Here is a 14,595-nt window from a genome sequence, read left to right on the forward strand (position 1 = left end):
GAAAATGACTGAGTTTTATAGCAACAAGGTACTCTTGTAAGTTCTGTAATACACCTTGAATATTTTTCAATCAAGAAAACAACACGGGTCTTTCTTTCAATAACCTTGATATTGTAAAGATAATTATATAGCTTATGTTGTTTCTATTGCATAATCGTGCTACAAAACATGAAGGAACACCTTGCTTTGACAGTTAGAAGTATTCAATGGAACTATGTAATCTTCTGGGCTGAATATTAACAAACCATGGTAAGATTAAGATATTGACTATTTCATTCATAGTAGTGTTTTTTTTTTCTTTCGAAAATCTGAAAATCTGGTGGTAGATTTTCGGCAACTTTATTTTGTCACTGAACTAACAGGATCAGCTTGCAACATAAAAGAATTTAAACTTTTGTTGCTTAAGTAAGTGTTTTTTTTGTTGCTTAATTGAGTTGATGTTGTTAGTTTGATATTTGATGTTGGTTTGATGTTGTTATGAACACTCTTATGATTTTGTTCATGATTCATTGTCTCATGTTTTTTTTTAAAGTAAGAGATTGATATTAAGAAATCGCACTAGGGGTGCAACCCTTACACCAAAAAGAACACCAGATTACAAGTACTCGAAACAAGACATCGGTAACTTGTACCAATCATAATAACTAGAAAAGGAAAAAGCCTCGTTTAATCTAGCTAACCAACTTCAAGAAAAGTACAAAACATTGTAAACCACCACCTCAAGTTGAACTGGACATGCTCAAAAATTATCGAATTATGCATGAGCCAAACGCTCCAAATTAAGGAGATCCAAATGAAATTCAGCTTCTCCCTAACGTTGCCTTTCTTCACCTTTTCTTGAACCAACATAAAGATTTTGAATTCTTCCAGCGTAAGATGTCTTTTATCACCAATCCAACAAAACCCCCACTCCCAAACTTTATGCGTTACCTGGCAGTCAAAGAACAAATGCGTAGCAGACTCCGCATGATCCCCACAAAATGCACAGTTGAGATTATTGATATTCGAGATGCTTCTAGCAATTAGAGAATCGATGGTAGGAAGCCTCGCAACAAAAAACCTCCAAGCAAATATAGCTATCCGAGCCGGAAGGTCTAATCCCCAAACAATGTTCAAAATCCTGCACGTTACCGGTTGCCAAGAACCGTTCTTAGCACGAACACACAAAGAGGAGATGCTGGCTACCGAGAAAAGACCATTTGGATTCTGCCTCCAAACAAAACTGTCATCACCACTGCCTCCATGTTGAACCGCATCCAACACCGCCTTACACCCAGCCCACTGAATCGAAAGAACCTGATAGCCTATCACCGTCTCCACAGCTTCAACAGAACCCATTAATGCCGCATACTGCCAGCAAAATACTCCACCGGACCTGTCAAGAACAGAGGAAATCGAGCACCACTTGTTAGAAGATACTGCATAAAGGCCAGGAAAAAGCATACACAGAGATTTATCCCCACACCAAACACTGTTCCAAAATAGAATATCAGAGCCATCATTTAAAATACACTTAATATTGCTCTTAAAACCTTCCTCACTATCTTCAGTCTTGACTTCATTCATCATAACATCCCTCCACCACATAGATTCTTTTGAAATCCTCCCTTCCACGCCTTTCCCTTGCACAATAAGCTTTGGTTCAACATATCTATATTTAATAAACCTCCACCAAATCGCTTTGTCCTCTGTGAGAATTCTCCACTTCCATTTGAGAAGGAGTGCCTTGTTTATTTCACCAACATCCCTTATGCCGAGACCTCCCTTCTCCTTGGTTTTGCACACCGTATTCCAATTGACCCAATGAATGCATCTCTTTTCCTTACTCCCTCCCCAAAGGAAGTTAACAATTAAACCTCTGATTTCTTTTATAACCAAACTCGGAGCTTTGAAAAAAGAGAACATGAAAGATGGAATGGCATTAAGAACCGCATTGATAAGCATAACTCTACCTCCGATTGATATAGATTTGCCTTTCCACACCGATAGCCTATTATTAATGTTTTGAATAGCTCTCACCCACAATTTCCTACTTCTATGATTACCCCCTACCGGGATTCCAAGAAAGGTAAATGGAATCACGCTTCTTTTGCACCCAAGGAAAAAAGTCGCCGCATTCAAAAACCACTCACCCACGTTAACACCAAAAACATTGCCTTTTACAAAATTTATTCTCAAACCCGACACCAATTCAAAGCCTCTAAACACTACTTTCAAACACCAAAGGTTATCGGTAGTCGGCTCCCCAAGCATAATGGTGTCGTCCACAAATTGTAAAATGTCCACAACCTCACCTTCACCAAACTTGAAAGGATTAAACTCCCCTAACTCCACCGATTTCCTCACTAACGCGGTAAGACCTTCCATAGCAAGAACAAAAAGGAAGGGAGATAACGGGTCTCCTTGCCTTAGGCCCTTGTAAACTTCAAAGTCTTTAGTCGGGCTACCGTTCACAAGAATGGGCATATAGCTCTTAAGAACACTTTCTTCCAACCACTTGAGCCATATGTCCCCAAATCCCATTTCCTTGAGAACAAATCTCAAGTAATCCCAAGACACGGAGTCATACGCCTTTTCGAAATCAACCTTGAGGAGAAAAAAACTTTTCTTAAATCTCTTAGACCAATCCAAAATTTCATTCACCAACACCATTCCGTCCATCATATTCCTTCCCGGAACAAACGCGGTTTGATTAGGAGAAACCAACTTCCCAAGCACCTTCTTAATTCTAGCGGCCAACACCTTTGAAAGCAACTTGTAAATACACCCCACCAAGCAAATGGGACGATACTCACTTAGCTCTTGAGGATTTTTATTCTTAGGAATAAGAGCTAAAAAAGAGGACTTAATCGACTTTACTAGTTTTCCTTTCGAGTGAAAGTCCCTGAAGAACTTCATGACATCAACTTTTACCAAGCTCCAAAAGCTTTTGAAAAACTCCAACGTGTACCCATCCGGACCCGGACTTTTACTCCCTTCACAAGACCATAAAGCCTCCCTTACTTCCTTCTCTTCAAAAGGAACCTCCAAAGCCTCCCCATCCAAACAAGATAGCCTAGAAAAACCCAACTCCGTTGGTATCGGCCTAACCCCCTCCTCCTCTTTAAAGTATCCTTTGAAAAAGTCATGTACAAACGCTTTGACCTCTCCCACCTCATCAATCACACCCCTACAAGAAGTGAGGGAACATAAAGCACTTCTATCCTTTCTACTCCGCAAGGAATTATGAAAGAAACGAGAGTTGCTATCTCCCTCCTTCAACCAAGTTTGTCTAGATTTTAGTCTAAGCAAGCCTTCCTTTTTTGCAAGACTATCCCAAAAGATCTCCACCTCTTTAGCTCGGTTTTTAACTAAATCATCCATTTCTTTACCTGCACAATTAACAAACTCGTTATCAATAAAATGAATCTCCTTGCAAGCCGCGTCTATTTTAAGGTCAATCCACCCATACACCACTTTATTCCACCAAGTGAGCCTTTCTTTAAGCACTTTCAATTTCTCCGCCAAGCAAAAGTCTCCTCTTCCTTTAACATTAATCAACTGCCACTCCTTCTCTACAAAAGGGATGAACTCTTTGTGCTTCAACCAAATATTGTTGAATTTGAACGGTTTTGGTCCCCAGTTTTTTTTTGTTATCTTTGATCCAAATAGGAGCATGATCCGACAAATCACGACCTCCTATCTCTTGGGCACCCACATTCCACTCGACCAACAAGCTCTCGGAAATCAAAAACCTATCTATTTTGCTCATTGCCTTCCCGCTACTGTTTTGCCAAGTGAATTTTCCCCCCACAACCGGGGGATCCACCAGATCCAACTCCTCGATGAAGCCCTTGAAATAATTCACTTCGTTAACAAAGGACCTATTAGAGATACCTCTTCTTTCTTCCTCATGAGCTATGGAGTTGAAATATCCTCCCACACACCAATTACCACCCGGATGCGCCTTTTTTAATTCTAACAGCTGATCCCAAGACCTTCTCCTTGCAGCTAGATCGCACGGAGCATAAACATTAATGAAAAAGATTGTACTTCCATTCATAGAGACACACAAGCCAATAAAGCCCAGGCCCCTGAAGCTGAAAACAGGGGTGAACAAATCCTTCCTCCACAAGATCAACATACCCCCCGATGCACCTACGACATCCATCGAATACCACTCCACAGAATCATTCCCCCAAAATTCCTTCACCACTCCAACCTCCACCATCCTTAGCTTAGACTCCTGAATAAAACAAACGTCTACCCCTTCTTTCTGGATCATATAACCGATACGCTTCCTCTTCAACCTACTCCCACCTCCTCTTATATTATACGAAACAATAATCATAACAACCTGTTTCCTGCCTCCTTCATCACCATTCTCCCTTTAACTTTTTTTTGTTCTAACACCTCCAACCTAGCCACTGGATCGCACTCCCTCCCCACAGCCGAGATTCCTAATTTATTAGCTGACCTCCATAAACCCTCTGCTGAGACACCCAGGTCCCCTTTTACCGTTCTAGCATTACAATTTCTTATATCCGCATAATCGATGGAATCACATGTCAATTGAACCCCAGCGGACAAAAAATTACTCTTAGGGATAGGATTAATCGCACCTGGTTCTACTGGCGGTGGTTCATGGTAAAGACACGATCGGTCCCCCACCGGAACTACGAATGTCTCCACCTTCTCACCGAGCTGCATCACCTCCCTCATTTTTCTCCTCACCGTCTTCGAATTTTTGATCCTGCTACAGTGTTCATCGAAGGACTCCTCTTTGAAGGGGAAAACATTATCCTTTGCTTTAGAGAAATCTGAAACAAACTTCTGTTGGGCCGCGTGACTTAGATTGTTTTTTTCAATTTCCTCCGGCCCACTTACAGATGTGGGCCCAATAATCTTGGGCAAAATGGATTTTCCATTATTTTCATTACTTGGGCATGACTTAATGAAAATACCACCTGGGCCCTTCCTTTTCACCACGTCAGCTACATCTTTAGGTCTAAGGATAGGTACAGTTGACCTTACCTCTTTACAATAAGAATTTGAGGAGATACTGTCTGAGCAAAAGCTTTTCAGAGCAGAAATATCTTCTCCCATGCAAGTGCATTTAATACCAAGAGTACCTTTATCACCAACATCCCCCTTTTCCGCCTGAACCTCTTTCCCCTCCGCCGACTCTTTGAAATACGTGCCCACGTTGGAATCCTTCGACATCTCAAATCCCTCCGGCTTATGACTTTTCTCCGACGACACCGATAGAGATTCCGACTCACGACCAAAGCGAAAAGAACATACATCTATTTCATCATTCTCCAGAGAAATCGATGCTTCCTCAATAATCATCAACTTATGCCATACCCCATCCAGACAAACATCTACCTTGCTTCTGATGGTCTCCAGCGAACTAGAAAACACCATTAGAGAGAGGACATTTAACCTGACCGGATTAACCTCCAAGCAATCCAAATTAGCCACCGTCCCTATATCTGATAAGAGGGCCTCAATGAATTTAGCATTCCTGACATGGCAAGGAATACCATATACATAAATCCTAGCAGCTCTAAAGCATTCAACATCTGATGACTTCCATGCCCTAACCTCTTTGAACCACTTATCTTTCCATTCGGTACCCTCGCTTAACAACAAATCCATATGCCCTCCTTTCAGCTCCTCCAAGAGACAAAGATTCGGACCAAGCGGAGTAGCACGCACCGACAAAATGCCTTCTTCCATAAGACTTTGACCGACGCCAAAAGCAAGCCCAGGTGCTTTTGCAATACCTACCATAGCTTTCTCAAACCTCCTATTGTCTCCTACTTCCGACTTAAAAAAGAATGCTTTACACGCCTCCTTCTCTCCGACATGAGCATCCGAAGAAAACCCTCTAACAGCTTCCGCGAAGCTCTTAGAAGCTTTTGATACACCCTTGAAACCAACCTCTGATCCTATCATCTTACCTTCCTCCATCTTCCCTCCTCCACGAGCTGAAAAACCAAGGCCAGACCCAGGCTTCCTCTTAAACTTGGAAATATTAACCTTCAACTTCCTCCCTTCTAGCCATATGTTATCCAGCTTGACCTCTAACCCCCTCGAATCAACCACATCTATAAACCTCACAAAAGCATATTTATGACCCCTCCAATCTCTCCTTGGCGGAATAATGACTTCCTCAACCAAACCTAAATCTTTGAATTCATAGAGCAAATCCTTTGTTGTCCACCTTCCTCCAAAGTCAGCCACAAAGAACGTAGTCCTGACACCCGCCCCTACTCCGTCTTTGTTCCTCCAGATATATATAATTCAAGTTTTGGACAATGGTCATGTGTTTGTGGGTATTTAAATAAATTCAAGTTTTTTAATTCTTCGTACTATTTGATTAAATTATGGATCATGCTAACATGTGTTCTAACGGCACATGTTAAGGATACCATAATTAGAAAAAGTAAGTGTAATAAAGTCAAATTTAAAATTTCAAAAAAAAAAAAAAGAATACACGCCTTTCAAAAGTATATTTCTACAAATAATGTACTCCCTCCGTCTCATAATAAATGTCTTATTTGAGCAATGCGCGGATTTTAAGAAAATGATTGGATGTGTTGCTTTTAGTAAAAAAGTTAATGTCATTTACTAGAATACTCCTATTAATAGTAGTTGAATAACGTGAAAGTTAATAAATAGGGGTATAATAGTGGAAAAATAATAATGATTGACGCATTAGAATTGTAAATGGACAATTAGTTTGAGACAAGAAAAAAATACAAATGAGACACTTATTATGAGACGGATGGAGTATTAACTTATGCCTTTGGGACATACATTAGCTTTTCCCATAAATTATATACCAATTAAAATTGAGAACTATTCATCTAAGAAGTTTTCACGGGACACTATCACCATAATACCTTTTTTATTTTAAACAACAAAATATTATAAATATTTATAATTAGCATAAATTCACTATTTTCACGGAACACTATCACCACAATATATTTTTTATTTAAATAATAAATTATTATAAATATTTATAATTATCAGTGATATTTGTAAATATTTATAGTTATTATTCATATTTGTAAACATTTATAGTTATTTGATATATATATATATAGGGGACGACTCAGGTGAGAACACTTGGTTATTATGAGAAATGAGAACAATGAATCACGACCATTAAATTTTGATTTTGTTGATTTTAATGGATTGGATTGGTTTCTCTTTCTATGTTGATTTAAAATAAATATTAAGGATTCTAGAAAGAGAAACCAATCCAATCCATTAAAATCAACAAAATCAAAATTTAATGGTCGTGATTCATTGTTCTCATTTCTCATAATAACCAAGTGTTCTCACCTGAGTCGTCCCCTATATATATATATATATATATATATATATATATATATATATATATATATATATATATATATATATATATATATATATATATATATATATATATATAAATTTAAATATTTTCAATTATTAGTGATTTTATAATAACAATTGTATATTACCAACAATCTAGCCTTATAGAATTATTATTTATATGAATCGCTATTGCATTTCTATGTTTTTCTACATAGCTACTATATATAGATTCATTTCATCTCTATTATGTTTTGTTAATCTTAAATTAATATTCATCATTCGAATTATTAAACTACTTTTTTTTTTTTGCATTTGTAATACATTATTCATCTTAAGATTTGACTTACCCGTGCGGACGCATGAGTCTTCTACTAGTAATATAAGAAAAATAATGGTTGTGGAAAAGTCTACAATATCCTTATTTGATTTTTTGCCACCACATTAAAATTGTGGTTATTTGGTCTTTGCACAATAAAATTCTTAATTTTATTATTAAAATAATACAACCCTCATATTTTATCAAATTTACCAATTCTCTCTGTACTCTCTATTTTTTTCTCTTTCATCACTTTCTCACTTCTTTCTTCCAAAAATAAATTATTAATATGTATTTTTATATACGAAAAATGGTATTTATAATCAAAATATTTTGTAGTAAAAATGGTATACGGGAAAAATTTATTCAAAAAATTATTATTAATCTAAATAATTTTATATACGAAAATTTAATATTGATCCAAATATTTTTGTAAATGGTACCTAAATAAAAACTATATTTGCATACGGAAAAAATCTATTATTTACGAAAAATGGTATTTATGATCCAAATATTTTTTATGAAGTCTGTATACGGGAAAAAAATCTATTATTGATCTAAATATTTTTATATACAAAAATATTATTTATGATCCAAATATTTTTTATTCAAAAATGGCAAAATTTAATATTGATCCAAATATTTTTGTAAATGATACCTAAACAAAAATAATATTTGTATACGGAAAAAATCTATTATTTATGAAAAATGGTATTTATGATCCAAATATTTTTATTCAAAAATGGTATACGAGAAAAAAAATCTACTATTGATCTGAATATTTTTATATACGAAATTTACTATTGATCCAAATATTTTTGTGAATGATAGCTAAACAAAAATGAAATCTCGGGAAAAAAACTTATTATTGATCTAAATATTTTATATACGAGAAATGGTATTTATGATCAAATATTTTTATTCAAAAATGGTATACGAGAAAAAATCTATTATTGATCTAAATATTTCTATATACGAAAATTTAAAATTGTTCCAAATATTTTTGTAAATGATAATTAAATAAAAATAATATTTGTATATGGAAAAAAATCTATTATTTAAGAAAAATGATATTTATGATCCAAATTTTTTTTATTCAAAAATTTTATACGGGGAAAAATATGTTATTGATCTAAATATTTGTATATACGAAATTTACTATTGATCAAAATATTTTTGAAAATGATACATAAACAAAAATGAAGTCGGTATATGGGAAAAAAACCTATTATTGATCTAAATATTCTTATATACGAAAAATGTTATTTATGATTCAAATATTTTTTATTAAAAAATGACATAGGCCAAAAAAATCTATTATTGATCTAAATATATTTATATAGGAAAATTTAATATTGATCCAAATATTTTTGTAAATGATACCTAAACAAAAATAATGTTTGTATATGAAAAAAACAAACACCTCAAAATCACCCAAAATCAATTCTACACCTCTAGAATTGATTATGGGTCTTCCAAAAGCCAATCCAAACATGCTATTATTCAGTTTGTGGTAGAGCATCATAGTTTTGACTAGGGGTGGCAAAACGGGTCTGGCCCGTTGTGTAACACCCTCCTAAACCCCGCGACAATTAAATAAATATTTCAGAGTACATGAAAACAAGGGTGCAACAATTCAATTTAAAAACAAACATCATACGTCATTGCCATGCATTCACTGAGGGAATTCAACATAATTCATCATAACTCATAAAATAATCTCATGTCAACACAGCGGAAATCCAACATTCGGATGAGTATAACATCTTTAATACCACATCCCATAATACAACCAAGATCATAAAAATAGAGTTATTAAAACTTGAACCCTAAGCTAACGTTCCCTAGTGTTACAATTATCAGAGCATGACACTTGACGCTAAACTAACACACTGACTCATGAGCTAATCCTCACCAAGTCGAAAGCCGCTATCTCCAATCTGAAAAATGTCAACATGTAAGGGTGAGTCTCATTCGAATTAATAAGTATTATACAGTCATAAGTAATAAAACATCATAGTATTATCATTCACCCAATCACAACATGTATTCAGATTTATAACAACTGATCAAGCACCAAAAACAAACACATCACCAAGTATAATACGCAATCGTTTGGTCATACTATATTATCATGCACATGAATGAATTGACATTATGCATGTGGTACCATACATGGGCTAAACCCATCCAACTGATCTTTCATCATCTAGATACAGTCCAACCGACACAAATTCCGCACAATGGGAATTATGCCCACCATTTGATCCACAACATCACCGGGATCCATCACCAAAATGCATATGAATGAATGCACACATATGACATACTTACAACATCACCGATCCGATGAATAACATTGTCTCACATAACTCCACATAGTTATCACCAACAAGTATGTACATGTATTATGCATCATTCAAAACAAATCAATCATCATCATCATACGATCAAAACAATCACCACATGTTCATGTTATACACCCATTATCAACATTATAATCATGTTGTCACAACATCACCACTGGACCAAAATGAACAATGTCATCATCAATAACTCACCAAAAGCAACACCGAATGATATATTCGATTTCAACACCATCCACAATTATATCACACATAATTATATCGACAAGTATTCAATTCTATCATCATCATTATTTAATTACATCACATATATTCATGTCAAAACAACACCCAAATCAAAATGAAATCCAAGTGGCTACACCACCTCAACAACGCATTGTTACATTCCCACATATATGTACACAATGCATTAGTCCATTCATTAAATTAAATAAACATTTAAAATAGAATAGGGACACTGCCCATTTCATCAATTCATCACATAAAGCTTTAAATTAGCTTCGCAACGCTCAAAACGGCACTCAAAACGGATATACGGTTTGAAAGTTATGCCCTTTAGAAAATCTGTCAAAAATTTGCTGCCATGCGTCGACGCAAACCCCCCTTCAGGTCGACGCATTGGTTTTCTGTCACCCTCGGGTATGCGCACGCTGACCCTATAGGTCGACGCATGCTGTCACCCAGGTCGACGCAAACTGATACTTAGGTAGACGCATCCTGACGCTTAGGTCGACGCATTCATCGCAGATGCAGAATTTTTCTGCGATTTCAACAAGTTTCTCCTCCCAATTTCATCCAAATCGCACCAAAACAGTCTCATACCAAAAACATCATCAAATAACATATTATAACACAAATATAACACGTTTAGAAGTCATTTAACACCAAACCGTTCATCAAATTCATCAATTGCATCAATTCAACATTAACAACCTAAATCCCCAAAAACCCCAAAAACCAAAACATGCAATCGAACCAAACAACAATCCTAATTAGTTCACTACCCCTGATTATATAATAATCACTAACCCGAAGAGTCCCCCCTTACCTTTGATTTGAATCTTCGAAGGTCCTCTTCTTCCTCTTCTTCTCCTTTTCACGTATCTTCTCTGTTTCTCAGACTTTGCCCTTTTGCTTCTAATTTCCCTTTTTCACAATTCCTTTATTTTATGAAAACATAAAATAAATTAGTAATGGGCTCACTCACTTAGCACCCCCACATTACTAACACCACCATTTGGCCCAACGACTAACATTTTATAATTTCCCAATAATTCCAATAAAAATACCAATAATCCAAGAATTAATTTAAACTCCAATTAAATTAATAAATGTAAAATATGGGGTGTTACACGTTGGGCATGCCTGTTTTGCCCGCACTTTGCAGAGCGGGTCGAGGATTTAGGTCCTCACCCTTTAATGTGACTGCCCCGCCCTGCCACGTTTTTTTACGGGCTTTTGCGAGCATGTGAATAAACACAGTTTTATGTTTTTTTAGGCCTAAAAGGTGTGATTCCTGCGGGCATTCCCCGCCCCGCCCGCACTTTTGTGCGGAACGGGGTAAGATTTTAGGTCTGCACCATCAACTATGCCCGCCCCGCCCCACCCCGTTTTTTTTTCGGGGCAAGGCTAAGCGGGGCAGGCATGCCCGTTTGCCACTCCTAATTTTGACATTCACCAAAGGAAGATTTACAATCCTACATGGCTAAAACCTCAATTCTTTCAAATCTCACTTTTCGCCCTTCTCATTTCATTAGCTATTAATCTCTATAATTTTTCCATAAACCTTCATTTTAGATCAAACCTTAGGAAAGGGTTGAGGGTGCCTAACACCTTCCCTCGACCTGATTATAATAATCTTACCCCGATCTCTAAACTGCGTAGGTTTTCTTATTCGCCCTTCAGAATAGGTGGCGACTCTAAAAGTCTAAATTTTTAGGGCAGGTTGCTATAGTTGTCCATTAACCCTAGTCTAGGTTTTTTAACCTTGGATAACTTTTGGCCCATTCAGGGTTTGCTTTTTGCCTTGCCTTTTTATTTGTTTGCCTAAATTATTACCATTTTAATTTTTGATCAATTACATTATGATTGTTGAATCTTTAATGCACTAACATTTTTCTTCTTCGTGGCTAATTTTCAGGATTAACCAAGATCCTTCAGCCATGCACGTTCAGATCAAAAAGCTAAATTTCTAATTATCTTTTTATTTAACATCATTTTATTTTTATTTTAGCCTTTTTGATTAAAATAGGGCTTGCTTCCATGGTCAATGAATCCCTCCTACACTCACCCTTATTATTTTCCTTTTAATTTTCAGAGTTCAAGGAAGATCAAGGCACTCAAGGATTTTTACCAATTATTGTTCCCTCTTATTTTTCCACCTTTTAATTTCCCCCATCCCCGCAGGTGTTTATTGTAATAGCGTAGGGCTTTATATTTTTCTGCCTTTAATATCTGCAATTTTAAAGTGCGTGGTTAGTAATCTTAGGGAGTGCAAGCCTTGAACTGAATTAGGATAACCAATTACAAGATACATAATTGAACTTAATCACGTGATTGTTGTTAGAACAAGATTTGTTCTTATCAATTATCTTAGTTTTGATGATAACAATAATATGAATTTTGCTTAAGATAATATGGTACTCTAATCCAATGCAATTTCCCTTTCAGGAAATATATAAAGAGTACGCATAATTCAGCGCTCAGAAGATGTGTCTCAAATGGTTCAGCATGCAACATCAGAACATGGTCTGGCAAGACATCAGAAGATGGTCGAAGCAGAATCAGAACATGGGTCTATGGAAGCATCAGAAGAACATGAGATCAGAAGCACTGAAGATCAGAAGATGGTATCACGCAACAGAAGCACTTCAAGATCAGAAGATCAGAAGATGCTATGCACCAAGCTGTTTGACTCTGATGATATTCAAACGTCGTATTCACAAACATCAGATCAGAAGGAAGTACACGTGGCAAGCTACGCTGACTGACAAAAGGAACGTTAAAGCTACTAAAGGCAACGTCAGTAGACACAGCGTGAACAAGGCTCGAGGTAGTTGACAAAAGCGTATAACATTAAATGCAATGCTGTACGGAACACGCAAAGCATTAAATGCACTCAACGGTCATCTTCTCAACGCCTATAAATATGAAGTTCTGATGAGAAGCAAGGTTAACGATTCTGCTCCAAAACAATTCAAATTAACTTGCTGAAACGCTGTTCAATCAAAGCTCAGAATCTTCATCAACTCACTACATTGCTGTTGTAATATCTTAGTGAGATTAAGCTTAAACTGTAAGAGAAATATCACAGTTTGTGATTATAGCTTTTAAGAAGCATTTGTAAACTCTTAGAATTGATTACATTAAGTTGTAAGGAACTAGAGTGATCGTGTTGATCAGTATACTCTAGGAAGTCTTAGCAGTTGGCTGAGCAGTTTGTAACTAGAGTGATCAGGTTGATCAGTATACTCTAGAGAAAGTCTTAGGAGTGAACTAAGCAGTTGTTCCTGGAGTGATCAGTGTGTGATCAGAAGACTCTGGAAGACTTAGTTGCGGACTAAGTGGAAAACCATTGTAATCCGTGCGATTAGTGGATTAAATCCTCAGTTGAGGTAAATCATCTCTGCGGGGGTGGACTGGAGTAGCTTCGTTAACAGCGAACCAGGATAAAAATAATTGTGCAATTTATTTTTATCGTCCAAGATTTAAAGTCACACTTATTCAATCCCCCCCCTTTCTAAGTGTTTTTCTATCCTTCAATTGGCATCAGAGCGCCGGTTCTAAGGTGCAAGCACTTAACCGTGTTTAGAAAAGATTCAGGAAGAGAAAAACACTTCATTTAAAAGATGGCTGGTGAAACTCCGACAAATCCACCTGCATCTACATCTGGCTCTGCTGAGCAATACAACGGTAACAATGGTTATACAAGACCGCCGGTATTTGAGGGTGAAAACTTTGAATACTGGAAAGATAAACTGGAAAGTTACTTTCTTGGTCTAGATGGTGATCTATGGGATCTTCTGATGGATGGTTACAAACATCCAGTAAATGCCAGTGGCGCAAAGCTGTCAAGGCAAGAAATGAATGATGATCAAAAGAAGCTTTTCAGGAATCATCATAAGTGCAGAACTGTTTTGCTGAATGCTATCTCTCATGCTGAGTATGAGAAAATATCTAACAGGGAAACGGCCTATGACATATATGAGTCCTTGAAAATGACTCATGAGGGAAATGCTCAAGTCAAGGAGACTAAAGCTCTAGCCTTAATCCAGAAGTATGAAGCCTTCAAGATGGAGGATGATGAAGACATTGAAAAGATGTTTTCGAGATTTCAAACTCTGACTGCTGGATTGAGAGTTCTTGACAAAGGATACACCAAGGCTGATCATGTAAAGAAGATCATCAGAAGCTTACCCAGAAGATGGGGTCCGATGGTGACTGCATTCAAGATTGCGAAGAATCTGAATGAAGTTTCTCTGGAAGAGCTTATCAGTGCCTTGAGAAGTCATGAAATAGAGCTGGACGCAAATGAGCCTCAAAAGAAAGGTAAGTCTATTG

The 14,595-nt window shown here is 36.5% G+C and overlaps 1 protein-coding gene across 1 annotated transcript; it reads right to left on the minus strand.

The window, feature by feature from the left end:
• Positions 1–3,532: 3,532 nt before the first annotated feature.
• LOC131641427 (uncharacterized) lies at positions 3,533–4,330 on the minus strand. Its single transcript, XM_058911725.1, has one exon. The coding sequence runs from the start codon at positions 4,328–4,330 to the stop codon at positions 3,533–3,535; it is 798 nt and encodes a 265-aa protein (XP_058767708.1).
• Between the last annotated feature and the right edge of the window lie 10,265 nt (positions 4,331–14,595).

Source organism: Vicia villosa, unplaced genomic scaffold (assembly GCF_029867415.1).
Source record: "Vicia villosa cultivar HV-30 ecotype Madison, WI unplaced genomic scaffold, Vvil1.0 ctg.003731F_1_1, whole genome shotgun sequence".
NCBI lineage: Eukaryota > Viridiplantae > Streptophyta > Magnoliopsida > Fabales > Fabaceae > Vicia > Vicia villosa.

Bases quoted from the DNA above. Each gene is read 5' to 3' on its own strand.
- LOC131641427 (XM_058911725.1), bottom strand. From the start codon at position 4,330: ATGATTATTGTTTCGTATAATATAAGAGGAGGTGGGAGTAGGTTGAAG.